This window comes from Arachis hypogaea, chromosome 11 (genome assembly GCF_003086295.3).
Source record: "Arachis hypogaea cultivar Tifrunner chromosome 11, arahy.Tifrunner.gnm2.J5K5, whole genome shotgun sequence".
Classification (NCBI taxonomy): Eukaryota; Viridiplantae; Streptophyta; class Magnoliopsida; order Fabales; family Fabaceae; genus Arachis; species Arachis hypogaea.
The window spans coordinates 132,241,932-132,268,216 of NC_092046.1; the positions used below are offsets into that span (position 1 = coordinate 132,241,932).

At 34.2% G+C, this 26,285-nt stretch overlaps 3 protein-coding genes and 1 long non-coding RNA gene across 5 annotated transcripts; 3 read left to right on the forward strand and 1 right to left on the reverse strand.

The window, feature by feature from the left end:
• LOC112722656 (G patch domain-containing protein TGH) lies at positions 1–7,319 on the reverse strand. Of its 2 annotated transcripts, XR_003812357.2 has the most exons (17): positions 6,943–7,304; positions 6,446–6,536; positions 6,256–6,350; positions 5,694–5,797; positions 4,977–5,038; positions 4,827–4,901; positions 4,457–4,608; positions 4,281–4,356; positions 4,113–4,199; positions 3,906–3,983; positions 3,468–3,621; positions 2,738–3,224; positions 2,048–2,332; positions 1,845–1,973; positions 1,459–1,674; positions 416–1,377; positions 1–291 (listed from the first exon to the last, which is right to left on the reverse strand). XR_003812357.2 is itself a non-coding variant. In XM_025773760.3 (16 exons), exons 1-16 carry the CDS (start codon positions 7,075–7,077, stop codon positions 574–576), a joined length of 3,030 nt encoding a protein of 1,009 aa, XP_025629545.1. In that variant the 5' UTR covers positions 7,078–7,319; the 3' UTR covers positions 1–573. The 2 variants fall into 2 exon arrangements, 1 of the variants encoding a protein (XP_025629545.1); XM_025773760.3 differs by having other exon boundaries at positions 1–1,377; positions 6,943–7,319.
• Positions 7,320–16,130: 8,811 nt separating this feature from the next.
• Positions 16,131–17,534, forward strand: LOC140176209 (uncharacterized). The gene is made up of 4 exons (XM_072206124.1): positions 16,131–16,622; positions 16,717–17,112; positions 17,210–17,335; positions 17,433–17,534. The coding sequence occupies exons 2-4, from the start codon at positions 16,975–16,977 to the stop codon at positions 17,532–17,534; spliced, it is 366 nt and encodes a 121-aa protein (XP_072062225.1). The 5' UTR covers positions 16,131–16,622; positions 16,717–16,974.
• A 109-nt stretch (positions 17,535–17,643) lies between these two features.
• On the forward strand, positions 17,644–20,653 carry LOC140175977 (uncharacterized). The gene is made up of 7 exons (XR_011867103.1): positions 17,644–17,730; positions 17,810–17,884; positions 17,975–18,295; positions 18,410–18,521; positions 18,643–18,712; positions 18,833–19,018; positions 19,895–20,653. It is a non-coding gene; the product is annotated as an uncharacterized lncRNA (long non-coding RNA).
• A 707-nt stretch (positions 20,654–21,360) lies between these two features.
• Positions 21,361–22,073, forward strand: LOC140176210 (zinc finger BED domain-containing protein RICESLEEPER 3-like). Its single transcript, XM_072206126.1, has 3 exons — positions 21,361–21,589; positions 21,665–21,890; positions 22,007–22,073. Exons 1-3 carry the CDS (start codon positions 21,361–21,363, stop codon positions 22,071–22,073), a joined length of 522 nt encoding a protein of 173 aa, XP_072062227.1.
• The last annotated feature ends 4,212 nt before the right edge of the window (positions 22,074–26,285 follow it).

Genomic DNA, 26,285 nt, shown 5'->3' on the forward strand with positions numbered 1-26,285 from the left:
TTTTTAAACAAATATAAAAACCCTTAATTATTAAAAGAAAATATTTTACAAAACGTGAGATCCAGGGGGAAAAGGAAAGGTTCCTTTTTTAAATTGTTTATTTTAGGAAGCTGCCATGCATGATTTGCATGAAGCTGAGTTCTGTGAATAATGCTTTCAGCTAGCTTATAAATCAAAACCCTGAGACCAAGGAGTTATGAGACCGGCCAACATTGAACTATATACATAGTACATTCGTGAAGGGATGATTCAGGAAAATTTAATCAAAGCACTGAGCAGCATTCCTTCACACTGGTGAAAAAAAGAAAAAAAACTATTAGTAATAAAATAAGCCTCGAGTTTGAGCCAGCAAAATATGTGCATTGCTAGAAACTGCACAAGACAGCATCATCATCAATACCAAAACTTAGAACACCTTTTCAATACAGAAATGGCAGTGTCTGGTCTACCGTAATTGCAAGGAAGTTCTTGAAACATAAGATATGCACTACTAGCTCATCCCCTACACTTTTTCTCCCTTTTTGAATGTGCATTGTCCTTATCTGCGCTATAATGAGACAATCTACTTGGAGATTAATGTCTTCTGTGCTTGTGATGTTTTGAGTGTTTTCTACTCCGACTGCTTTTCTCTCGAGAAGACCCTTTCTTTCTCTCTTTTGACCTTGAACCATGTCGATCCCTTTCACTGGATGGATCGCTTTCTGTCCGCCTCCTATGTCGATGATGCCTGGAACGTTTTCTACTGCTTTCCTCTTCAGATGAAGAACCACTGCTATAGTCTCGGCGGTGTGTTGAAAGAGTTTTAGTTTTCCTGTACTCTTCATGTTTATCCCTGCTAGACTTACCTGAGCGTTTTCTCTTCCTTTCCTCTTCTGATGATGAACCACTGCTATGATCTTGTTCCCGGGGTAAAGGCGATTTGATTTTCATGTCATTTTTATATCTCTCCCCATTGGACTTACTGGATTTACTGTCATAGATTCCAGTAGCATTGATTTTTGTGCTACCACTCTCAAGCATATTTGCATGAATGACGTCACCTTTTGAGGGTCCACCCTCATATACAGTGTCCTGATCAGATGGCAAACCATGATTTGGTGGCATCTCACTGTTGTGTTCAACATTTAGTGTGTTTGTTCTTGAATGTTCGTTGATATTTTCTTCCTGAGAAGCAGTATTCCTGAATTTTTGTGAGGGGTAAGGCATATCAGGAGGAACCTCAAGCCCTAGTTCTTTACCCAATGATTCTAGAAAGTCACCAGCAATCAAACGACTCAATGCTGTATTGGCTACTTCAGCTTTCTTTTCTTGATTCTCCACTTTCTCAAGATTATTAGGGTCTTCACCTCCATCATCTGAATCATCAGAGAAAATAGCCTGCATATGTATAAATTTGTTAGGAACATGAAGCGTGAAGTGAGACATCATATAAGATATAACAAACAAGTAGCATATTACCTTGTACAGATCAACTGGCCTTTCAATGTTTTCAACTTCCACATCCCCTTCAGTTTCACTTTCAGCAGTACTTTTAGTTATGTCTTGATTAGCTGATTGTTGCACATACGATATGTTCTTAGAAAGAACAGGCTCTTCTATTTTGGCGCCTTTGGCCGAGTCTGATGTGAAAATCAATGAATCCAACTTGCTCCTACTCCGCGGAGCAGGTGCCGGCTGCAAAAGTGCAATGAAAGAACATGTCTAATCTTGAAACATGCTTTTGAAGTTCAGAACATAAATTTAAATGCTTGGCATGGAATTTGTTATTAAAAAACAGAAAAAAGGGAAAAAGTTTTGAAAATCAAACAAGAAAATTAATAGAAGAGTATACATAAATTGTGTACCTTCCCCATGTACGGATCAATGAGATCAAAACGCTTGCAGAGAAGTGCTGAAGGGCGCCATTGAAATTCTTCCCTTCTAGGGTACTTCTTCTTCTGCGCCAAATCTTCACTTTGCAGATCTTTCTTTGGCTGTTGGACATGATAAAATAACTTCAGCCAAAACTACAGGGAATGAAATGAAATGAACATCACCTTAGTCATACCTCTGCTTCTCCAGAAGTAAACTGCATAAGACCACCTGTGATGAAATCCATGGATGATGGAATGCCTAGATTGCTTTCCTTTCCCTCCTTTCCTTTTAATATTGCCTCAGCTGCAGCCTCAAAATCTAGTCTCTCTCGAGCACGAGCAGCTTCTGACATATCACCAGCTAAGCTTGATTTAGTAGATCGTAAACCCCCTCTATATTTGTCTTTGAGAAACTGCTCAAATCTTTCTTGTTTTGCAGGATCATGCTTGAAAGGCTTTTCAACATCTGGTAACTCACCCTGGTTCAAAAATGAGGAATAAATTTGAATAAAAACCCATGTCTTTTCTAAGCTATAATAAAAGGTTTACAAGTTACAACCCAGTGAAGGGATATGGGGCTATCCATGAGAGAGAAGACACAGAACAAAATCACATGATAGGTCTTGGTAGAATTCACACAGAAGACCAACATAACCTCTAGCCTAACGGCATGGCAGTGAACATTATGCCAATAGCCTGATGAGAAGCTTCAACTATTTGAGACCCTTATTGTTAATATCCTGGTGAATGAATTAATATTAACAGAAAAGGTCAAACCAAACCAGAAGCCACCTGGTTAACCAACCAAACTACTAGAAGCAAAATAGAATAGATTCCCTAACAATCAAATTAGGAGTTTAAATCAGAAAAATTGTGCTACTTACAAATGGTTCAGACTTTGTAAATGTATCCGTAAGATTAAACTGGAGATGAACATCTGTGGAAGCAACAGAAGATGATGGATCTTGCAAGCTTCTTTCTAGAGGTTTTTCCCCTAAGATCTGGCCTCGGCTCTCAGCTGTCAGCCTCTTTACATCAGAAGAAACCTTCCCATCCAAAAGTGGCTTAGTTTTGTCTTTGCATTTTTGTTGTGCCTCCCACAGTTTCCTTGCATAATAATCATGGCCAGTACCACCAGAGAGAAAACTAAACAACGGATTTGACTGATTCTTTTCTCTAGATATATCCTCATATAATTTACCACATCTAGCAACCAGATTTGCAACCCCCTCAATCAATATTTTTAGGTTGCTATCCTCAGGAGGTGGAATATCTGGAGGAGGTAGATCATAGTTCTTGTGATTAATCTCAAGAGGCCCGGAAAATGAATGGCGAGGCACAAAATCCTTGGGAATTGGAGGAGCCTCAAATCTAAAATACAATTTATACGCCAAGGTTACCAGTGGAATCATATTATGAAGACAATATAAAAAGACAGGCAAAATTGACCTAAGGCTCACACCCAAAAAAAAAAAAGGGTTACAAATAATTAAGATATTGGATTATAGACACTAAGCGTTACAAAAGTGACACAACAAAGATATAATAAAGAACTAAAAAAATAATAATAAACATATCAGCATTATAGTTTGGCAATAAAATTGCTTCACTAACCTTTTCATTTGATAGTCAGTATTGGATGCAACTCTAAAACCAGGTAGATTATCATGGTCCTTCTGATCCTTCTGATCCTTCTTTTTCTGATTTTCCAACCTCAACGTTGAAGGTTCTTCAACTTCTTGAACATATGTATCTTCAAATTCAAAACCTAAAAACGCATTATGCTAAATCAAGTTAACCTTTCGCCTATTTCCTTCATATGTTCCATATGAGAAATATTTTATACGCCTCAAAGCTAACCTCAAATTTATTTCTTTTAAAAAATTAACACAAAAACACATGTCTATGGGGGATGGTGGCAAAGAACCTTAACCCGAACCTAATCTAAAACATGAAAAGTTAAAAGCTCATTTGATAGTCAGAAGGCAGCACAAAGAGAATCCCTCAGTTAAATAATTTCCATCAATAGCTTGAAAAGTTAGAACTACTAACCAGTGGCATAGACATCCTCATCCTCAGCATCGAGTTCCTCAAGTGCTCCTATTCCAAAACCAGGGGCTGACTTTCCTGCTGATAAGTGATAAATGGAAGCTAATAGTTAAAACAAATCAATGCCGAGCAAGATTTTGTGATCAACATATTACAGAGATTAGTAAATGGCAAATTAGATAATGGATTACCAAATATTAAGTATCTTACACTTTAGACTGAAAAGACTGTTCCTTGTGGACATGTTTTTGCTATACCCAGGACCCCCCTTGCTGGATAAGCGTGATCGTTTTTTCTCTGTAAACAACATATAAAGTACAGCTAAGTGTCAATTCCAGCAACCAGCAGGTGTAACATATAGAACAAGAAAGAACATACCTCTAAACTCAGGAGCATGTTTATAAGGATCAAAACCTAAGCCATACAGGTCTTGCTTTGGGTTGAGCACAAAAACCTAAAGATAGATGTAACACATATGCTAACTATCAATATAAATTATCACACAAGAAATATATAAATCATGTATATGTGACTAGCAAGAAAACTTTTCTCACTGGTGTGCTCTTAGAAGACTGAACATCGTCATTAGTAGACTGCTCAAGAAAAGTTTCAACATCATCCTTGTTCTGCTCAGACTCACTAGTGTTGACTTTTGGATCATCTGAGGAAAATGCTAAGAAAGCTCTCCTGGCCTGTCTTCTGGCATCTTCACAGACAGTACAATTATTAATTGAGATAACTTGGCAGCCTAGTTATTTAGACAGACCTCACACAACTACATTGAAGACAAAGACAGAAAATTGCAGAATAAACTACTCATGCAACCCAGGTATATCCCTCCCACTACTAGTGTAGCCTTCCATACAATACTACAAACAACACAACAGTAATAAATAAATAAACCCAAAAATCGCCAATACATACCATAGAGTGCATCAGCATGGGAATCCTTAATTGAGCGACCACGCCTCCATCCCATCTTCAATAGTAGTTTTACCCCTACAAAATAACATGAAGGAGATAAGAAATAGATTATTTTTAACCAAGATTCTACTAAAATCACGTGATACAGACCAATAGACTCTGTAGCTGGTTGAATTAGTTCATCAGGAGCAGGTCCAGGAATAACAGATGGCCTACAATGAGAAAGACAATATAAACAAGTTCAATTTCAGGGGAGAAAGTTATTTTAAATGGGGAAAATTTATCCATAACAAATTTGACTCCCAAATTATAGAATGATAGCTCAGCATCCATCAGATTGATGAAACATAAAACAATGACACGGGGTTTTTCATTAGGAAGAGAAAACCAGTGTGCATCAAGGAATCAAGGGCGAAGACATAAACTTTTCAAGAGTTTGAATCCTTTAAACTATGGAAATAAGCAACCATGTCAAATTTCAGGGGAGCAGAAGTTAAACTATGACCTCACCAACACCAAAAAAAGAGAGCACTATTTTTCTTGAAACATGAAAAAAATGATACATAAGCCTATCTTCTCCTTCCTATTTGTTTCGTATACTCTGACCAAACAAAGAATAAAACTATACAGATATATAATGTACACATTAAAGTTCCAAAAAGAAGTAAGGGCATTTATATTCACACTAGATTAGTATAATATTACTTTGGGTAAAGAAAAGATTTAAAAACAGCAAGAACAAATGCAGATATTTCTTTTTTATCAAGAATCTAACTGACATTTATGCATCATAAAACAATCAGAGCAATTATAGAGAAGGGGAAAAAAACTAAAAAATAATTAAAAAAAAAAAAAAAAAAAAAAAACCTCTGCTTCTGCTCTTTCTCAGCTTGTTTCCGAGCAATTTCAGCAGCAGTAAAACCAAATGTGTCAAACTGTGAAGATGTCCCCAAAAACCGACCATCCAATTCCTGTAATACATGCAAAGGGTAAAATTAATTGAACGAAAGAAAGTGGGGAAATAGAAAACACTGATAAAGGATATCGAAGCCTCTGTTGCCAAATCTAATCAACAATCAGCCTAGTTGACTTAATCTACAAAAAATTGACACGGCATTATTGGGTTAATGATGTTATCGATGTTTTTATAAAACAGTTTTTGGTCAACAATCCTTTACACTATAGAAGGATATGGGCAGCTCCTAAAAGTATGATAATACTGAATGTGAAATACACATTTCTCCCTTATCATTTTGAAATAATTACAGATGGCTATAATGCCATGATATCACTTTACTACATACATCAACACTGCCTTAGAAGTACCACAAATTCACAATTGGTTAACATCGAAATTTTCAACATATAGATATGAATAGTTGAAAATAATAAAGACACGATTATATTGGCACAGTAATGTTCAACGCACAGCTTTCTCATCTTCATCTAGAAAGTTTAATATGTTCTGCTCTTTGAACTCAGCTCTGTTCTTCCTGGAGGATCTGAAAGTCTGAGGAGTCCACCCTGCACAATCATTCATGAAGTTAAACACCCATAATCCACCTACAAAAATTCAAATCTATAACAGAAGCAGCATAAGTCTATTAATAATCTTATACCCTCCTTTGAGCCCACTGTATTATAGTAACCAGCCGAATAGCCTCCAGTAAATGCCCCATGGAATCTTCTCCGTCCTTCCTCATCTCTAACCTGGAGATGATGAGATCAAAACAGTGTTGTGTTCAATCATATAATCAACATACTCTTCCGATTTTAACTTTAAACAAAAATGCACTGTACAATGCCAATCACAAAAGAGCTGCTATGGTGCATGAAAAAGCCAATAAAAGAAAATTTCCATTTTCTTTGGGTGAAGCACTCCTAGGTTGAACTTGAACTTGAAGTCTTAAAACAGTGAATAATAGCGAATTCCTCAATAAACCAGCTATAGAATATAGCAAATTCAATCTGATCCTTAATAAAAATACAACTAACTTTGTTCTATAAGCTAGATTCCACATTTCCCCTCCTATATTTTCAACAATTTCTAGGAAAGCACCAATGATGAACAGAAATTGGTGTTGAGCACATAACACATAACAGAATTTCGCAATACCTCTTGCTTCCAAGCTGGAAGTGTTCGAAGTTGACCAGAGGACTCAGCAATGGCCTTCTTTTTGCGGCTAGTTAACTCTTCTTCACGCTCTATGGGCGTTCCGTAGAACACAAAATCTTCTTCATCCGAATCCATTTTTTCTATGTGTTATTTATTATTGGGAAAGAGATTATGGCGAGATTAATAATCCAATGCTGTTAATTAATAATGAACGGAGAACACGCATTAGGGTTTTGTTCGGAAGGTGGTAGTTTTCTTCTACGGGCTTCGGTTGATTTTGATTTGCTGAGCGATGAAGATGATTGAGGAGTGTAGAATGGGGAGGGAAGCATAGTGTGTTACACGCACATGAGGAGCACCCATGTTGCTGAAGGCCTTCATTTCATTTGTTGGACAAAAAGAGCATCAACATTCTGTGAAAATGGGCCCACCATAATAGTTTTTGGGCTTCAGGCCCGGACTGAATTAAACTGAAATTAAAAAGGTTTTAATTATAAAAATGTTTTAATTGAAAATACGGTTTCTGGGCTTAGCCCAAGACCAAAAAAAAATATGGTAAAAAAAAAAAGGTTTTATTGCACGGGTAAAGTCTTGGCCTAATGATAACTATGTTTGTCTTGTTAGAGAGGGCATGGGTTTAAATCTTAGTTATGACTTAAAAGTTGATATATAAAATCTATGAGAAGAATCAATTTGTGTTGGTCAAGTGGTTAGCTCACTCGTTGATAAGTAAGTATTGGATATTTGAATCTCGCCTTCTACATGCAGCAATTCATTGGCCAGCGACAAACTCTTAAATAGAGCTCAGATCCGCGACAGATAGTCTTTGGCATGTCAGGCTACCGCGCACTTTACGCAATCGATCAGATCGTGTAGATATTCCTTCAACACAATGTATATCATAGAAAAGGTCTCGAAGACTCACCAAAGTACGAAAGTTGGGATCTTTCAGAAAAAATGAATTCCTATTCGAAGGGTGCATAACCACATAGATAAGCTCACACTAACCCGTCAATTTGAGATTCAATTTGGGATTTTTTTTTGGGAGGTATCGAAAAGAAATTGGAATGTAATAATATCGATTCATACAGATATAGAAAAAAAGGTTCTCTATTGATTCAAACACAAAAAAATAGAACCCATGGGAAGGAAAAGGAGTGTGTATTTTAGGGTATAATTTGAAAAAAAAGATTATTGTTAAACAAATATAGGAAGTTTTGGATGTAATATGTAAATACAACAATCATTTTACAAACGGCAGCCAACAGACCTTTAATAGAGTTTTGATTTGTGACTATTACTTCTTGATTTATCAAGTTGGAGAATATTATAGATAATAAAAAAAAATCTTCATTTTAATTTTATAACTATGGTATTTATTTAAATAATTTGTACATTAATATTTTAGAAAAGTATAAGACACTAAGGATATTTTGGATTGGCTTTTAAAAAAAGTATTTATTTTTTTTATCTTTTTAAAAAATATATTTTTTTAATAAACAAAAATTATTTCATATTTGGATAGGCTTTTTAAAAAGATTTTTCAAGTATTAAAAATGTCTTTTATTTTTTTTAAAGCAAGGTATTGCTAGCTTTTAAAAAAAGCAAATAATTCTTTTATAAAAATATTTTTTTTAAAAGACGTATTCAAATAGGTTTTAAATTGAATAAAAGTACTTTATTTTTTAAGAAAAGTATTTTTTCTCTCAAAAAAGTCAATCCAAACTAACACTAAATATGTACCATGTGAAAAAAAATGTGATCCTATGACAAATCTATGGTGCTGAGCAAGAGATACTTCAACACCTGCTGAGTACACATGTCAATGGATGTAAAAGCATGTTTCGATAATAGGTCAAGATTGGACCAGGACAAGTTGAAGTAGGAGGGATCAGTTGCGAGTTCCACAATTCGAGAATTAACGTGACAAATGATGCTAATAAGTTGAGGTTAGTAAGGTAATTATAATATTAATTAATTATGTATCTAGTGGATTGTAGCACTTTGTTTGGAGAGGCATGGACCATAGGTGATTTTTGTTAAAATTTTTGTGGACCGAAAATTATTTTTTTGGTTAAAGTGTGAACCTGAGATTTTTTATTTGATATTCAACTTGAATATCAACAAAGTTGGCTGGATTAGAGAGGACGGACCAAATAGAAAGTTGGGCTAGGTAACATAACTTGGAATAAAGTTTGCATTGAAGGAAAGAAAAAAGTTTCATCAAAAAAAAAAAGAAAAAAAAGAAAAGATAAAAATAACGTTTTAAGGGTTCTTGAACCTGAGTTTGTTGGTGAAAACATTACCTATCTATGACATTATAAAATATGTATTATCTCACTTTAACATTAAAAAGAGAATAATCTTTTATTGGGTGTGATGATGGTAATAATAAGATACATACTAAAATTGTTAGTAAATTATGCTCTGAGTCAAGATGTAAATAGAGATGCGATGTAGTTAATATGATGTTAGTAACGTAATCTGATTAATGGAGAAGAAATCACAAACCAATGTATAATTGTTTATACGAGTTGTAATTAGAATCACTGTAGATTTATAATAGGGTTAGAAATATTTTTGAAAATGAAATTGATTTATTATAAATTATTATAGTGTGATGCGAAATTATTTTTGTAAAATTAAAGTAAATTTTAAATTTATAATATAATGATAAATTTTTAGTTAACATATAAAAAATTAATTTATAGTGAACATAAGAAGAATTTGTGTGAAAAGGTTGAGGATTAGGGTTTGCCAAAATATATAGTTAAAGGTTTAGGGTCAGAGTTAGAATTGTTTAATGTTGAGTAGTTAAAAATATGTAGACCTTAGGCTTAAAGGAAGAGAGTTTAAGATTTAGGAGTTAAGGTTGTATTAGGATAAGATTTTGGGGTTATGGACTTATATACTCTGTAAGATAGGGTTAGTTATGTTTTAGGGTTGAGGGGTTAGAATTTGAGTTTAGGGTGTTGTATATATAGTGAGTAAAAGGTTTAGGAATGCATACATGAGGGTTTAGGGTTAGAGTTGAGAAATTCGGATTCTAGATGTGGAATTTAGTTAATATTTGTGATTAAGGGAGTATTGTTATAGACTTTTTGGGTTTAGATATTTAGGATTTTATACATTGAGATTCAGAGGTGATGTTTTTAGGGTTTAATAATTAATAGTTTAAAGTGGAGGATTTAGGGGACTAGGAATTAGGGGTGGCAAGCGGGGAAGCCCGCCCCGCCCCGCCAGAAGCCCGCCATTTGGCGGGTTGGCCCGCCCCGCCCCGCCTAGTGAGGCGGTCCCAGAATCCTAGCCCCGCCCCGCCTAACGGCGGGCTGGCGGGCCGGCGGGCTAAGCCCGCCAAATATCTTTTTTTTTTTTTTTTTTTACTTTTAACTATTAAATAATATATATAAAGATATAAAAAAATCTCTTTTGTTTTTTACTTTTAACTATTATAATTTCTAAAAGTATAAACAAATTATAATTTTTGTATTCACAAACATTAAAGTCTTTGTAATTATAAATATTGTTTCCAAAACAAAATAAACATAATCCAAAACATAATTAACAATATTGTCTCTAAAACAAAACAAACATAATCTAAAACACCCAATTTTCATCTTCATTCTCTTGTAAATTGGGTTGGGGAAGTTGGATTTTGGTAAAAAAAAAAATTATAAAAATACCCCTTGCTAAAAAAAGACTAAGCCCGGCGGGGAAGCCCGCCCCGCCCCGCCAAAGCCCGCCAAAATCAGCGGTTTAAGCGGTGCGGGTTAAGCGGGCTTTTGCTATTTGGCGGTCTCAATTTTCCAGCCCGGCCCGCCTTTTTTGGCGGGTTACGCGGGCCGGCCCGGCGGGTTTAGGCCCGTTTGCCACCCCTACTAGGAATGTATACAATAGGCTTTAGGGTAAGAGTTTAGAGATTAAATTTTTAGTTGAGAAATTTATTTTAATATGTGTGATTAATATTGTTTTTAAAGTTTAGGGTTTGCACATTAAGATTTAGAATTTTTTAATTTCGAAATTTAAATATTGACAATATTAAAAATAAATGGTTAGAGTTGTTTTTATGTATAATTAATAATTATTAAAAATATAAAATAATATAAATTCTATAATAAATTGTAACAAAATTTTTTAAAGTGTTAAAAATAGAAAATGTTATAAAAAATTGTTTGTAAAATGATATGTGAAATTTGATATGGAAATTTAATTTCTATTTATAAAATAAATACGATTTTGGAATTAAGAAATATAATTAGAAGAATCTTGGAATTTGGAATTATGAAATAATATTAAGATAACTATTATGGACAGATAACTTTACGATGATACCAATAAAAAAATATTATTCGAGATTATAATCACAATTTAGAATAACATTATAAATAATAATTTATAAAAAAAAAATTAGTATACGTAAAAGTAGTTATAAATAACAATTTAGAATAATATTGTAAATAACAATTTAGAATAATATAATAAATACCAATTTTATGTTTGTATTTATAAAATAATAATTCAAGTTTTGGTGTAACTAAAGATGCAATAAAAACATTAAACTGAAATCGATAAAATTATGTTGTGAGAAAAGATGTAACTAGAGATGTGATGTAGTTAATATGATATTCGTAACATAATCTAATTAATTGAGAAGAAATCAATAACCAATATATAATTGTTTATAGAATTACATTAGAATTATAATACGGTAAGATATGTTTTCGAAAATTAAATTGATTTATTATGAATTGTTATCGTATGACGAGAAATGATTTTTCTAACATTAAAGTGAATTTTAAATTTATAAGATTGTGATAAATTTGTAGTTAACATATAGAAAGTCAATTTGCAGTGAACATAAGAAGAATTTTTTGTGAAAAAAGTGATGGTAAGGGTTTGCCAAAACTTATAGCTAAGGATTGACCGTTAGGGTTATAGGTGTTTAATGTTTAGGAGTTAAGCAAATGTAGTCCTTAGGGTTAAGGGTTTAGGGTTTAGGGTTTAGGGTAAGGATTGTGTAATGATAAGGTTTTGGGGCTAGAGACATAGGGTATGTTTGGTTTGCGTTTTTATTTTATGTTTTCATTTTCAGTGTTTTTTGTTTTCTAGATTTTGTGAAGGAAAAAGTGAAAATAATAAAATCCTATTTTCTGTTTTTACCTCCTATTTTACTTTTTCCTTTACAAAATTCAGAAAATAAAAAACATTGAAAATGAAAACAAAAAATGAAAACGCATACCAAATACACCTTTATATACACTATCGGGCAGAATATGTATATTTTAGGGTTTAGGATTTGAGAATTTTAGAGTAGAGTTTAGTATTCATAGTGTTTAAGATTTAGGGTTTAGAGGTTCCATATATTGGGACTTAGGTGCTAGGGTTTGGAGCTTAGAAATTTAGGGTTTTATTTGTATGGTTTAGAGTAACATTTGTGATTAAAAGAGTAGTATTTAAGGATTAGGTTTCTTCTACTTAGAAATGTAGGCATGAGGCATTCAGGGGATGTGGGTTCCAGGGTTTAAGATTGTAGGATTTACTAATGTATACATTAGGGTTTAGGGTAATAACTTAAAAATTGGAGTTCTTAGTTTATTGATTTAGTTTTATATTTGTGTTGTAGGGTTTAGGATTTAGAGTTTGTTGTATAAGATTTAGGGGTTAGATGTTAGGCGTTAGGGTTTAGAGTTCATTCATTTGAAAATTTTAATAGTGAAAAAACTAAAAAAAAAATATGGTTAGAGTTATTTGTATCTATCAATAATAATTGTTAACTGTATAAAATAATGTAAAATGCTATAAAATATTATAATAAAATTTTTTGAAAGTGTTATAAAATTTAATATGCCATGATGTAAAATTTCATATGAAATTTTAATTTCTATTCATAAATTAAATACAATTTTAAATTAAGTAATATAATTAGAAAGATCTGTATTTTGGAATTATGGTAATATTATTATGATAATTTTGATCGACAGATAACGTTATCATAATAATAATTTAGAAAATTCTTATAAAAAATTTTTAGTATGAAAAAATAGTCGAAGTAATAGTTGATAGATTAAAGATATAAATTCTATCGTTGTATATATAAAATAATAATACAACGTCATAAAGTATAAGAAAATCAAGAAGAGATAAATTTTTTTCAACAAAGATAGAGAGACTCAAACCCGCAACCTCTTAGGTGAGTATGGGGAGACTATGCCATTTGAGCTATAACTTATTGGCAGCAATGGTGAATTTTAATTGAAAAATAGTAAAAATAATTATGAAAAATCAATGCATTTATTATAAAATTTAAAAAGGTCCAAGTAAAGGAGGTGTGACGGTCCAATGGATTCGAGAAGGTGAGGAGGCATCCCTGATTAAAAAAAAAAAAGAAGCCAACTCTCAACGAAAAAAAATACATCTTAAACGAAATAACTCCTAGAGAATTACTTGCAATCATGGAGACTGTTCATTTCTGTTACTACATGGTTAGGACTTTGGAGAGGAAAGCGTCCTCGTATATACATGTCATAGGAGTGGCTTTAAGTATAAGGGGTTCATGGTCATGCATGATGCAGAGGCATGGTTTAATTTGCCTCACGAAGACCCCAACAACGAGGAGATAGTGCCAGAGAATGAGGAGTTGACTGTACGATTCGGAGATCTCAACGTTGGCGACTATCTGACCATGGCAGGCAAAGGGAGCAGTGGATCTGGTAGCAACGCGACGGACCTCCTGCCTTCTGACTTAGGTACGTTGTCATAAATTTTGTGATTTATATGGGTTTGTTGTGTGCCATGATGAACTTCATTGGCATGGTAGGAATCATGTCTTTTTCATGTGTATATTTAGATGTTGTCTTGAAAGTGGACCCAACTGAGCTTGTCATGATGGAGGATTTGGAGCATCTACTATTTCGCACTTGTGCTCAGCTTTAGATAGGTCCTCTAGTGTTTTTTCTTCGTGACAGCGTCCATGTCCAAGGAAAGAGCTACTTCAGCTTTGGGGTGTCTCTGGAAAGTACTAGGGATGAGGTTAACTTCTTTATCTATGGGCGGTTGTCAACTGATCAACGTTTGCCCAAGTAAGATGCCGCATTTATCACTCTGAAGAGACTTTTGGAAGAGACAGGGAGGAAGATATTTTACTTCAACTATTTAGTGGTGCTTCGTTACAAGAAACAGGTCGTTGAGTTGCAGCGGGTGTTGAGGATGTCCGTGTCAGATTGTGTTGCTGAACTGGAGAAGGAGAATGCTGAGTTGAAGCAGAGGTTGGGCTTTTACAACGCCATGTTCAGGTATTAGGTTGGTTTAGACTTTGATGCAACATAAGCTTCTTTATTAGGGTACTATGGTTTGTTTTCCATCTTTATTATTCCCTGTTTTGAACTCAATATGGCTTAGCGAGTACGGTTTGGATAGCTATTTTACTTACAGAATTATATTTTGTCGATTTTTTTGTCTTGTGCACTAGTGCTGTATTGAAACTATGAATGTTTATATTTTTTAAAAATATTAATCATGATAGTCTGTTTATAGTTTCTTGAAGGAGTAGATTTGTTTGGATTATAATTTTGACCTTGTGTTATTTTATGTTGATCTTATTTCAGTAGTTCATTTATTGATGAATTAAAAATTAATTTAGTTGTTGATAATTTAGTACAAGTTTAAATCACTTATCAAACGAAGTTACATAATGTAAAATTTTCGATATTTGTGTGCTCGGTTTACTAAAAATAAGTCCTGGCAGTTGTAGTTATTAAAGCAGTTTGACTAGGATTATCATATGTTGAGTTGAAATTTTTTTTCCTAAACCTAAACAAGATACAGTAACCACGCACATAAAGTTTAACATAGTGATGAATTGTAATACTAAATGGTAGTTTTAAATTCATATCAATTGAAGTGAAATATTTCTTGCAATCCATCGATTTTACAGGTGTTGCACAATAGTAGAAATAAATTTTGTGTATAATGATATTGATGTTTAATTTTATTTGATCTGACAAGTTTTCATGTTTAAAAAAACATGGAAAAAGAGCAAGTAGATATGGTTTAGGTAGATGACAAAAAATTTTTGAGTTCAGATTAAAAAGTATTTCAAAAGTTTTGCCACCATTGAACGGGAATTGAAGAGGCGTATTGTAGAAGTTAGGGTGTTTATCCATCTTGTCATTAGTCACAGGCAGCTCAACCTTAGTCCCCATATCTTGTAGTAGTCATTTCAAGCTTTTCTATCAATTAAAGTGGTTGTGATGCATATAGAAAGGAGGATTTACTTTTTCGGTGTTATGTAAGAAAAAAATAACAAAAAAAAAACGAAATAAAAAAAGTGCTCGGGCTTAGACCAAGATAGAATAAAAAATAACAAAAAAAAAAAAAGAAAACAAATCTGAATATTATTGTAAGTTACATACTTGTAGATTATATTATATTCCTATAATATGCTATCAGTGTGATTACTAAAACATTAGGCTGTATAATCATGAATTAATTTTTGGGGGACATAACGTATGTGGGAGTTTTGTTAACTATATAAATATTTGTTATTATATTCTATGATGTTAGCTTAAATAGTTGTGTTTAAGAATAAATTCTTATGTAAAAAGTGCTCGATTTGTTTCCATATGTATAAAAAAAACAAATAAAAAACTGTAATATGATATTATTTTAAGTTAGAAACTTGTAATGTACATTATATTCTTATAACATGATATTAGTGTAACTGCTAAATAATTTGTAACTATAATCCTATATTAATTTCTAATGGTAAAGACATATTATACATTTTCGTTAATTGGAATTTTTTTGTCATAATATTTTTTAATTTTAACTCAAATAGTTGTCCTTAAAATCGAAAGTATATTTTACTTGTGATTATTTATAATCAATAACTAAAATTAAATATAATGGAGCGATGAACAAAAATACATATTAAATTTAACTTCTTGGATAAATTTTGTTTAAAGTAAAAAATAGTATTTTCAGTTGTCACCCATCTTATCACTAGTCAGAGGGAGCTTAACCTTACACCCCTACTTTGTGAAGGCCACCTCACCCTCTCAGGGATTTAGACTAGTTGTACTTTCTCTTTGACAAAGTTTTAATTTGTTTATGGAGAAGCGAATATGTTATTATATCATATTTGCATCAGTCAAGTATCGTGTATTGGAAATATGAATCAAGTCCGTTCTATTTTTTATTATGAAAGAAATGAATAGTAAATTAGGATTCATCGAATTCATTTGTTGGGTTCGTTGGTTTTTTTATGAGGCTAGCAACTGATGAAAGTTGGGTAGGATGACAGTGATAGGTTGGGTCTCACAATAAGAATTAGGCTTCACTTTGGCCCATTTGGCATATTTGCTACTTGTTTGAGAAAAGAAATGAAGCACTCAACTTCGGAAGAGAAGGAGGAAAGTGCCCATCAAAGTGAAGAGCACTGTGATCGAAAAAGCAGCAGAAACCACTGATGTTAATGCCTCACTAGTAAAATGACTGTGGTCATTATGTATTTAGATTTTCTGAATCATCTTATCATATGCATATCAGCTTATTGTTTTTTTTTTGTACTTTATTTTTGTTGTCTTGTTTTGTTGTTAAATGAGGTTGCAAAAGGTACTGATGGTGGACGCAGGCTGAGTCTAGAGGAGAACATGTTCAATGACTTGACTATGATTCAAGAGGTAACGTCGAATATTTCATAGCTTAGTTTGTGTTTGGTCCAAGATGAATAATATAGGTGCCAAGAAAGTAATTTGTTCTACTGTTTAAACACAGCACGTACTGTCGGATAAGGATGTAACAAAGACGATTCTGAAGAACCATAATGACCAGCTGCGCACCATTAGCGAGCTTCTGGAAGATCATGGGAAAGCCATTCAAGTCTTGATAATGCTAGTCAACACTGCCAATGACAATAAACCCAGGAAAAAGGTCTCCAAAGCACGTTGACCATGCCTAAAACTAAAGGAAGGAAAGATACGGATAACGGGAATCTGGCAGAATCTCGCTGGGAGAAAAAGCCTGTGCGGGTGCATGCATCCTCCTGGAAAGCAATTGGTGAAAAGGACTATGTATTCCTCCTCTAACAGGAAGGCTGCAGCAATGACGAATAAGCATAGTAGCCATTGTCGACCAGCGACGGGAGCCGAAGCGAAGTTGACCTCGTTGAAGGTGATGTGTGATATATTCAACGTGCCGTTAGGTTTTGATGCCCATACATGTGCCTAATTCCAGAGAAAAACTTGATTGTTTTTTCTTTCGACAGCAGAAGCTAACCTTTGAGGACCTGGATTCATCGGCTTCACTGGGTTTCGACGTCAGGCAAACTGATCCTGAGACTCTATTCACTTACCACAGTCATCATGGACACCATGCTGCCGAGGACATGCCCCTGGTAAGTCCATTTTCATTATATATGTACGTTTCAGGTCTAGTACTTGTAATTCTCATATCGTGGTTGATGCGACTGACTGTAACGTACGGTTACACAGTGCTTGAATGTCTCATTTCCTCCCCCGACAGGAATGCACTTTGTCAGCAAAGAGCTTGTTGTTGTGGCATACATATTCTCATCGGATTTGGACATGAGGTAAAATTACTTCTTACTAGCCCATGACGAAGAAAGTGGGAGTTTGTTATCACATGTGTTTTGCTTGCTATTGTAGAAATAATTGCTTACTGAACACTAAACTTGTTGCATCCAGGGAGGTTCTTCTTGAGGATGAAAATGCTCGAGGAGACTGAGGTGCACTTACTACACTATGTCCTGGGCAACTAGTAGTTGAGGATGTAAGTATATGTTGTCATTGACGATTGGAATCGTGACGAAAGTAATAGTTTAACTAACACTTATTCCATTTTCTTGTAGGTTATAAATCTGAGTTGAACAATGCTAACTTATGACAATAAACTCCCATCCTGGTTTCTTGCAATCACCTTTTCGGTAGTATTTCTCTATTAACTTATGATTTTACATAATTCGTAATACTAAACCCTCACATATCAATTAACCCATCGACGTATGCCTTTGCAGCAAGTGGCACTTATCTCAATGAATCATGGTATAGACACATTTGAGTACATCCACACTAGGTTCATGGGCATTGCAGATGACGTCTAGATGATGAGTCTAGCAACCCACAACTTGAAATTGTCATTCGGAATTGCTTAATTTTGTACTTATGTTTCGATCTTGACTATGGTGCTGGCTCAGATATACGTCCTGATATATAGAGACTATCATTGGTACCTCATGGTAGTGGATTTAATAAATTGCAGGTTGCTGTGTTTGGATTTGGATTTGGCAAAGCATGATGACCATAGAGAAGTTAGGGTGTCACAAATGAAATTCGTGGTAAGGTTGTGTAATATTTCACCAACTATGCTCTGTTTATAAATTTGATTTTGATGGTTATAGTTTATGACCAACTATGTCTATCTAATTTTGCCGTTATTGGTATTGTGGAAGTCTTTCTTCATTGAGAACATGCTGGAGGATAAGAGATTTTGGAAAAAACCAGACAATTACAAGCCACACCCATCAACTTTCGATGTTATTGAGCCAACAGTTGGCTAGCAAGGTGAGCTCTCGTAAGGTTTCTTTGCTACTTTTCTCCTTCAATGGCATCATGAATAAATTGATGAATTCATTGCATTTGAATTGGTTCGTTTCTAACATTTTGGCGGTTCACTCACGGTCAGGAATGATTGTGGAGTTTGGGTGTGTCAATGGATAATGAAAAATTGGGTTTGGGGTAATATTGAGTTAGAGGTAAGTCACTGACATCCTTAAACGAGGAGTTGCTTTGGTTTAATTTTCGTCCGCCATCGTAGTATATAAGAGCTTCAGTTTCCGAAAACCATCATCTACTTAGAAGATATTGTTTTGTAGGAGGTAAATGAACAAACAAGGTTGAGGTTAGCTCTTGATTTGGCATCTTCTTCCTCCTCCGTGCTCTCCTCTCCTTACTACGTCGCTACGCCGCTTCTTCGTGCGCTCCTCTCCTCGCAATGCCACTGCTTCGTGGCCTCCTCTCCTCGCTACGTTGTGTGACGCCGCTGCTCCATTCTCTCCTTGGTATTTTTTAGCATGCTTGTTTATTCTTCATGTAAATCTTAGTTCATGTATATTCCGTCTTTATCATGTTGATTCCTTTAGTTGGTTGGAAATGAAAATTAGAGCTTTACTTTGCGTTTTTATCTGTGATTTTGGTTCCCTGTTGATTTATCCTTGTTAGCAATTTTGGTCTGTGACTTTACCATGATTGGGTTTTTCCCATTTTTTAAAATTAATTATGATGAATGTACCGGCTCCTTTGGTAACTTTTTTTCTCGTTTGAATAGATTCGTATTGATTTTATTCTGGATTTTTGTCTTCTTTTTCTAGAGGATAAAATTTGAATTAATTTAAACTAATTTATATGGTGTCCAAATTGATTCACATAATTGGATTGATTTAGGACAGGTTTTGTTCATTGAAACGTTAATCATTAGAGAAAATTAACAACACAAATTAAAAACTATCACTAATAATTTATAAACTTCTTTTCTAGATACAAGCAGAACATAATACACAGAAAATTATTTATGTTAGATCTCATAGTTTATAAAGTGAATTTATTAATGTTGTATTTAGTTTGTTGTTGTTCTCTTAAGTTCCAATAATTCATATATGATGTTAATTGTTCCTACCAACTCGATTCATGCCTTCTAATTATGTGGAAGAAGTAGAACCTTTTCATATATTGCATTTGCTTGTTAATTGGTCCTTGTCCATCTCAATCTGACTTGTTTTAAGACAACAATCCTTACTCCTTAGTGTGTTTTATTTTCTTTTTTTTTTCTTCTGTTTTCTTTTTTTTTCTAATATGTTGCAGCTTTTATGCTTGTTTTGAATCTTAATGATTTTTTAGCATGCTTTTAATGTTCATTATTTATTTTACTAATTGTGTAGGCAATTAAATTTAGAATGGATAGTACCAACATGAATGTAGTGGCTCAAGAACAACAAGAAGAAATTCCTGTTGAAGAAACTACAAATTTTTGTTCCGAACGAGTTTGCCTCAATTGAAAATAGCAACAAATCTTTATTGAAAAGTGTTTATTGGCAATACTTTAGTAGATATAAAGAGGGGGAAGAGTGGAAGGCAAAGTGCAACCATTGTATGTCTGTTATTGGTGCCAATCCAAGGAATGGGACTACAAATTTGAAGAAACATGTACTCCATTATTGTAAGAGAATAAAATTAGCAAACTCAAGACAATCAACAATTGCTAAATCTCTTCAAAGACATGGGAAGAGTAGTTCAGATGCTTTTCTATTTGATGGATCTCACACAAAAAAATTAATTGCCAAGTTCATTTGTATGCATGAGTATCCTTTGTCATATGTGGATCATGTTGCAATAAGGAAAGTGTTTACTTCAATGCAACCAACGTTTAAGATGCCAAGCCGAAACACAATCAAGATGATTCATGCAAATGATAGTCGAGTAGCTATTACAACTGACATGTGGACTTCCAACCAGAAAAAGGGTATATGGTTGTTACAACATACTACATTGATAGTTCATAGAATTTGCAAATACTAGTATTGAGGTAATACCTTAAACTTTGCTTCTAGTATATGATATGCTTTCTAATGCTTGATATACTTGTAATATTTTTTTATCTGATATATTTTTAACAATGTTCAGCTTTATTTATGTTCCTACTCCTCATTCAAATGAAGTTCTCTCTAATGCATTAATGAAAATTTTGTTGGAGTGGAACTTAGATAGAAAATTATCAACTATTATATTGGATAATTGTTCTACAAATGATGCTATGATTAATGTGTTGTTGGGGCATCTAGACTCAAATTATTTGTTACTAGGGGGTAAGTTATTGCATATGTGTTGCTGTGCTCATATTTTAAACCTAATTGTGAAGAATGGTTTAAATTTAGTTAAAGAAAGTGTGGAAAAAATTCGTAATAGTGTGGTATATTGGACTTCAACTAGTAAAAGACATGAAACATTTGTGAGTTGGTGTAGTAAGTCAGGTGTTCTTTTTACAAAAAAAATTATCTCTTGGTTATATGGCTAGATAGAATTCCACTTATGTGATGTTAGAAACTGTATGGTTATACAGAGATGTCTTTACTAGACTAAAACAAAAAGACTCCAATTATAAAAGTGTGCCAAGTAATGAAGAATAGGAACTTGCAAAAGAAATTTGTGGTAAATTAAAAATTTTTTATGATGTGACCCAATTATTTTTTGGAACTCAAGTTCCAACTACCAACATTTACTTTAATAAAGTATGTGATATACATATTGGATTGAAAATTGGGTTGTTTCTCCTAACCCCGATTTTAGTAGTATGGAATGTATGATGAAGAGAAAGTTTGCTAAGTATTGAAAAGAAATTCATGGCATTATGGGTATTGCTGTAATTCTAGATCCTAGGTATAAGCTTGATGGGCTTGAATATAAGTTTGCTAGAGTATGTGAAGATCCTAATGAATGCACAAGGAAAGTTGAGAGAATCAAACAGTCATGCTATGAGTTGCTTAATGAATATCAAAAGAATACATCTAATTTAAGCAATATGTCAGTGGAATCTACACAAGAGCTTAGGGTTAATGTAGATGAAGATGATGATGTTGGTTATCAATTATATATTAGACAAAAGAAGAAGAAAAAAGGTTCATTTGTGAAGATGGAATTTGATCACTATGTAGAGGAAGATGTTCATCCTCTAACTCCTGATTTTGATATATTAACTTGGTGGAAGATAAATGGAGTTAGGTTTCCAACTCTTCAAAAAATTACAAGAGACATATTTGCCATTTCTGTGTCTATTGTTACTTCTGAGTCTTCTTTTAGCACAAGTGGCCGTATAGTTGCTACTCATTGTGGTAGTCTTCATGAAGATACAGTGAAAGCTCTTATGTGCAATCAAAATTGGTTGTGGGTAGCATATCATAAAAGAGGTTATTTATGTTTTTAATTTTTTAATTTGTTTATAAATTATAATTGTGTTAAAATTATATATAATAAAATTGTTGTATTTGATTTTTAAGTGGAAAACCTGATTATCAAACTGCAAATGAAGATGATGATGTATTTTCTAAATTGACGAAAGAGTAATATTGCAAGGATCTGGAATTAGAAGAAATGTTTGAAGATATTTATCTTTGTTTATGCTATTTAATTTTATTAAAAACTTGATGATCATGCTATTTGTAAATTTATGTTGGATTTCTTTAAGATTTTATTGTTTTTAATTTTAATTTGAATTTAGTTTTTTATTTTTTATGTTATTAATATGTAAGAAATTTAGAATGATTGAATTTTATATTTGTTTTGAAAAAAAAATTGATATTTCTGCGGGTAGGGTGGGGTAAGGTGGGATTTTTGAGAGATTCTCAACCCGTGGATAGGATAGAGTAGAATTTTAATGATATTTTCAACCCGTAGGTAGGATTAGGATAGGGTCCAGTTTTCTAAGCCTCTTTATTATTCGTTACCAACATTTAGTTATGGATCAATGTCATTCCTAAACCTTCCGTATGTTGTTTGAACTTTATTGTATTCATTGCTAACAAAAACTATTGTTGTAGCTTGAATTTAGTTAAATGATTTACTTTTGGGCTTCACCATAATTGGTTAACCAAGTCAAACAAAGAACTGTTGGCCCAACTGTTGTAGTGAATCGTGCTCGAAATATATGATGTCCATCGAAATGCTTAAAAAATAAAAATTGCGTCCTACTGGTGGCGAATGCTCTTTGGGTATTTCACTGAGGCAAGGTTAATGTGACACTATTATCACATGCCAAACCATGAGGCAGCAAGTTTAATCAACTTAACTTCATTACACGTTCCATTTGATAAATGATTCTAAACATTTCAAAGATAAAACTAGAACTAATACATCTCATAAGGAAATTTTGCAATGACTTCGGATCTCTTCAACATGAACCTTCCACTTTAAAGAGCGCCAAACCAGCTCGGGATTAAGGCTTCTGACTGCACCTTGTGACAATCCATCTATGAGGTTACGCAAATGCAACTAATAAATCCCCCATCATAACTCTGCTTAGCATTCACAACAATCCCAAAAAGGACAAAGTCAACCACACAACTAATCATATGCTCCCACTTATATTTGGCCAATTTTTGTCTATAAACCAACAGATTTGTATTTACCACTCACACCACAACAACATAATGAATTACCACAATTATGAAACATTCATACATCACAAATATTCCAGAAAGTTACTCACATCAGAAAGGAAATTTGCGTTCCTATTATATCCAGAGTTGTCACATAAATCATCACCTATTGTCGACTCTCCATCATGATCCGACCCTAAACTGGTATAGTTTTTTCTAATGTCTTCATCGTCCTGAAACCAAATCATCTTAGTTAGAATAAAGATTTGGAAACAGGATCAATCAAAATGAAAATGACAGTCAAACAAATAACTATCGTTGCTAGCTGAAGGAGGAGCGTCTCCATCCATAGACTCATCGTTAGACCTGTGATGCTTATTGCTTTCCCGAATAATAGGAAAATTTTGCTTTGTGTGCCATGTCTTCTTGTAGCAGGTGCAACGCCTCCTTTTACCAAGGGTGTTCTTACCAAGTTTTGGAGCCCCCTTCGACTTAGCAACCATTGAATCTCTAACCACGGTCTTTTGTTGTTGTTTGTCTTCTGTAGTTACTCCAACACTAGAATGGAGCTCACTGTGCTCCAACTCGAGATCCTTAAATAAGGATTCTATTCCACACATAGCCTTTTTGAACATGGATAACGTCTGTTCTCCCAGGAAAAACATCCAGTGGGATCCGGCATGGAGTGCCCCATGTCGGAGGAGGACACCACGCTCGCTGACGTCTCCCTAATTTTTTGCATACTGCTCTGGTGACTTGGCATTGACTCTCCACCTCTTCAGAATGAGTTTATCGGGTATTTCACTTAAGTGTTCTGCCTTCATGACAAAAAAATATGCGCCTGCATGGATAGCCATTCTTCTTCCAAAAATAATATTGACAATCTAATTTTTCTGTTGATCTCCCAAATGAGGACACTATGTGCACATCAGGTTCCTCGTACTCTTCCAATGTGTACACCATTGTGTTCATAATCCTTCTTTTACTACTCAGATTCAATGCACCAACACCTTCAATCTCCTTCTTCACATCACCAAACAATTCTCTCCTATAACCGAGTTGATCGATTGGAAATGGAGCAGCATCTCCTTATTCCTATACTCATGGGCAACCATCTCTAAGCTCTGCACGAGATCCAAAATGGTGTGGGTAGACTTCGAATATATGGTGACAAATGCATTAATCCCTTCACAATGGGATGTTGTGCGATAACCCACACAGAACTTGTCACGTAGAAAAACATTTGCCCATATCATCCTTTTCTCGTACATTTGGCATGATCATTGCTTGTTAGAAGGTCATACTCATCCGCAGCTTGCTCCCATTCCGATTCAAAGTCTTTTATTGCAAGTTTAGCATACAACCATCTTCTGAACAATCGACTTAATGCCTCATCCTTGACATTTGAAGTAACATTTTTCTCCATATACCATGGACACAAATGATGAGTTGCATTAGGGAAGACTTCAGATACTGTTTTAATCATAGCTTTGTCGCCATCAGTCACAACTACATATGACTTCGTACTACACATGATCTCTAGCAAATTTTCCAGCATCCACTTATATAATGACACACTTTCGTCAAGCAACAAAATAAACCTAATTATTGTCATCTGCTTATGATTGTTTGTTCCAGAAAAAATCACAATGGGTCTTTTGTATTTGTTTTCCTTATAGGTAGAATCAAATGCCAATACATCACCAATGTATTGGTAATCAATTCTACTAGATTCATCTGCCCATATCAGATTTGCTAACCTATCATCACTGGTGACATTGTATTTCGCGATCACCATTGGGTCTGCCTTAGCCTTTTTCTCTAAGTATACTATCGCAGAATTTGCATCACTGTTTGCTATTTTTGCCGGCCGGACTTTATCATCATAGTTGTATACATCATTCGTCAAGGACCCAACAAAGAATACCCACTAGCCATACTAGCCATATACCCCACAATCTTAGATGTAGCAATGCCATGTGCATGCATCCCATCAATCTGAGTCTTTGCTACTTCAGTTAACCCACGATAATTGGCAATCAAATGCACTATTCCTACCGGTGTTAGCTTGTGATTGTGTTCTACAAGTAGTTTTCTCACCTTCCAAGCCTTATTATTTTTGTCTAAATATATTGATAACATTGTCTTGTAGTTTGTTCTTGTCTCGGATTTGTGTACCCTCGTTCTATCAACTCTGTTGTAGTGTTTACGTTTCCTTAATCCTTCCTTGTTACAAAAAAAACCTATATCTAACCAAATTCTCATCACAGTCTTTGCCTGAGTCACCCATTCGCACCCCAAATCTATGAACTTTTCCATACCTCCTATAAAACTCATACGCATTGTCAATGATGTCCCAAACCTTCTCCAATATGTTGTTCACACTCAGTCCGGCAACATCTTCCAATTCCCCTCATACATCATTGGCCATGTCATCTGTAACACCCTACCACACAGAGCTTTAATAGCTTCACACTCGAACGGTTAAGAATAAAACACATAGATAATAATGAAACAGAAGAAACACAATACATATGTGATAAGAGAGTCTCTAGCACGCTCAACGAGGTGCCTCGCGTCCTGCATCTAAAAAATAATAGAATATGTATGGAATGAGAACTGAAAATTCTCAGTATGGTAAAAGTGCCCATATAGATAGTATATAAGGTATCGGGAAGCTAGAGGCATTCCAAAATCTCCAACAACCAATATCAAATCCTAGAGTTCTCACTAAACCAAAAAAAAAAAAAAATAGGGTGACTATATCTAAGGATTCTAATCTAACTCTTCGTCTTCCTTTCACTTCAAACCTCCAAATCACCAAGTGGAACAACCCTCAGCGTCTCCTCCACCAGCATAAGGGATCTCTCAGAAACAAACACAAACAAGACAAACAAGAAAAATACAAATATGGAAACAAATATAGCAATTAGATCAAGTAGCAGTTAATTACAGTTAAGCAAATACGCAAGTCAAAACAAATGCATACTCAAACCAAACATACAAATGCATATGATGCATGTCTGCCATATGACCAATGAGTCTCATCTGTCGGTTATACAATGAAAACCCGACATGTTCGGTAGCTAACCCAGACATTGTTTCTCTGTTGCACACTAATATCTCAGCACATCGGTTGCCCATTAAAAGGAGAGTGCCCTGTCACAATTAGAGAAAATAC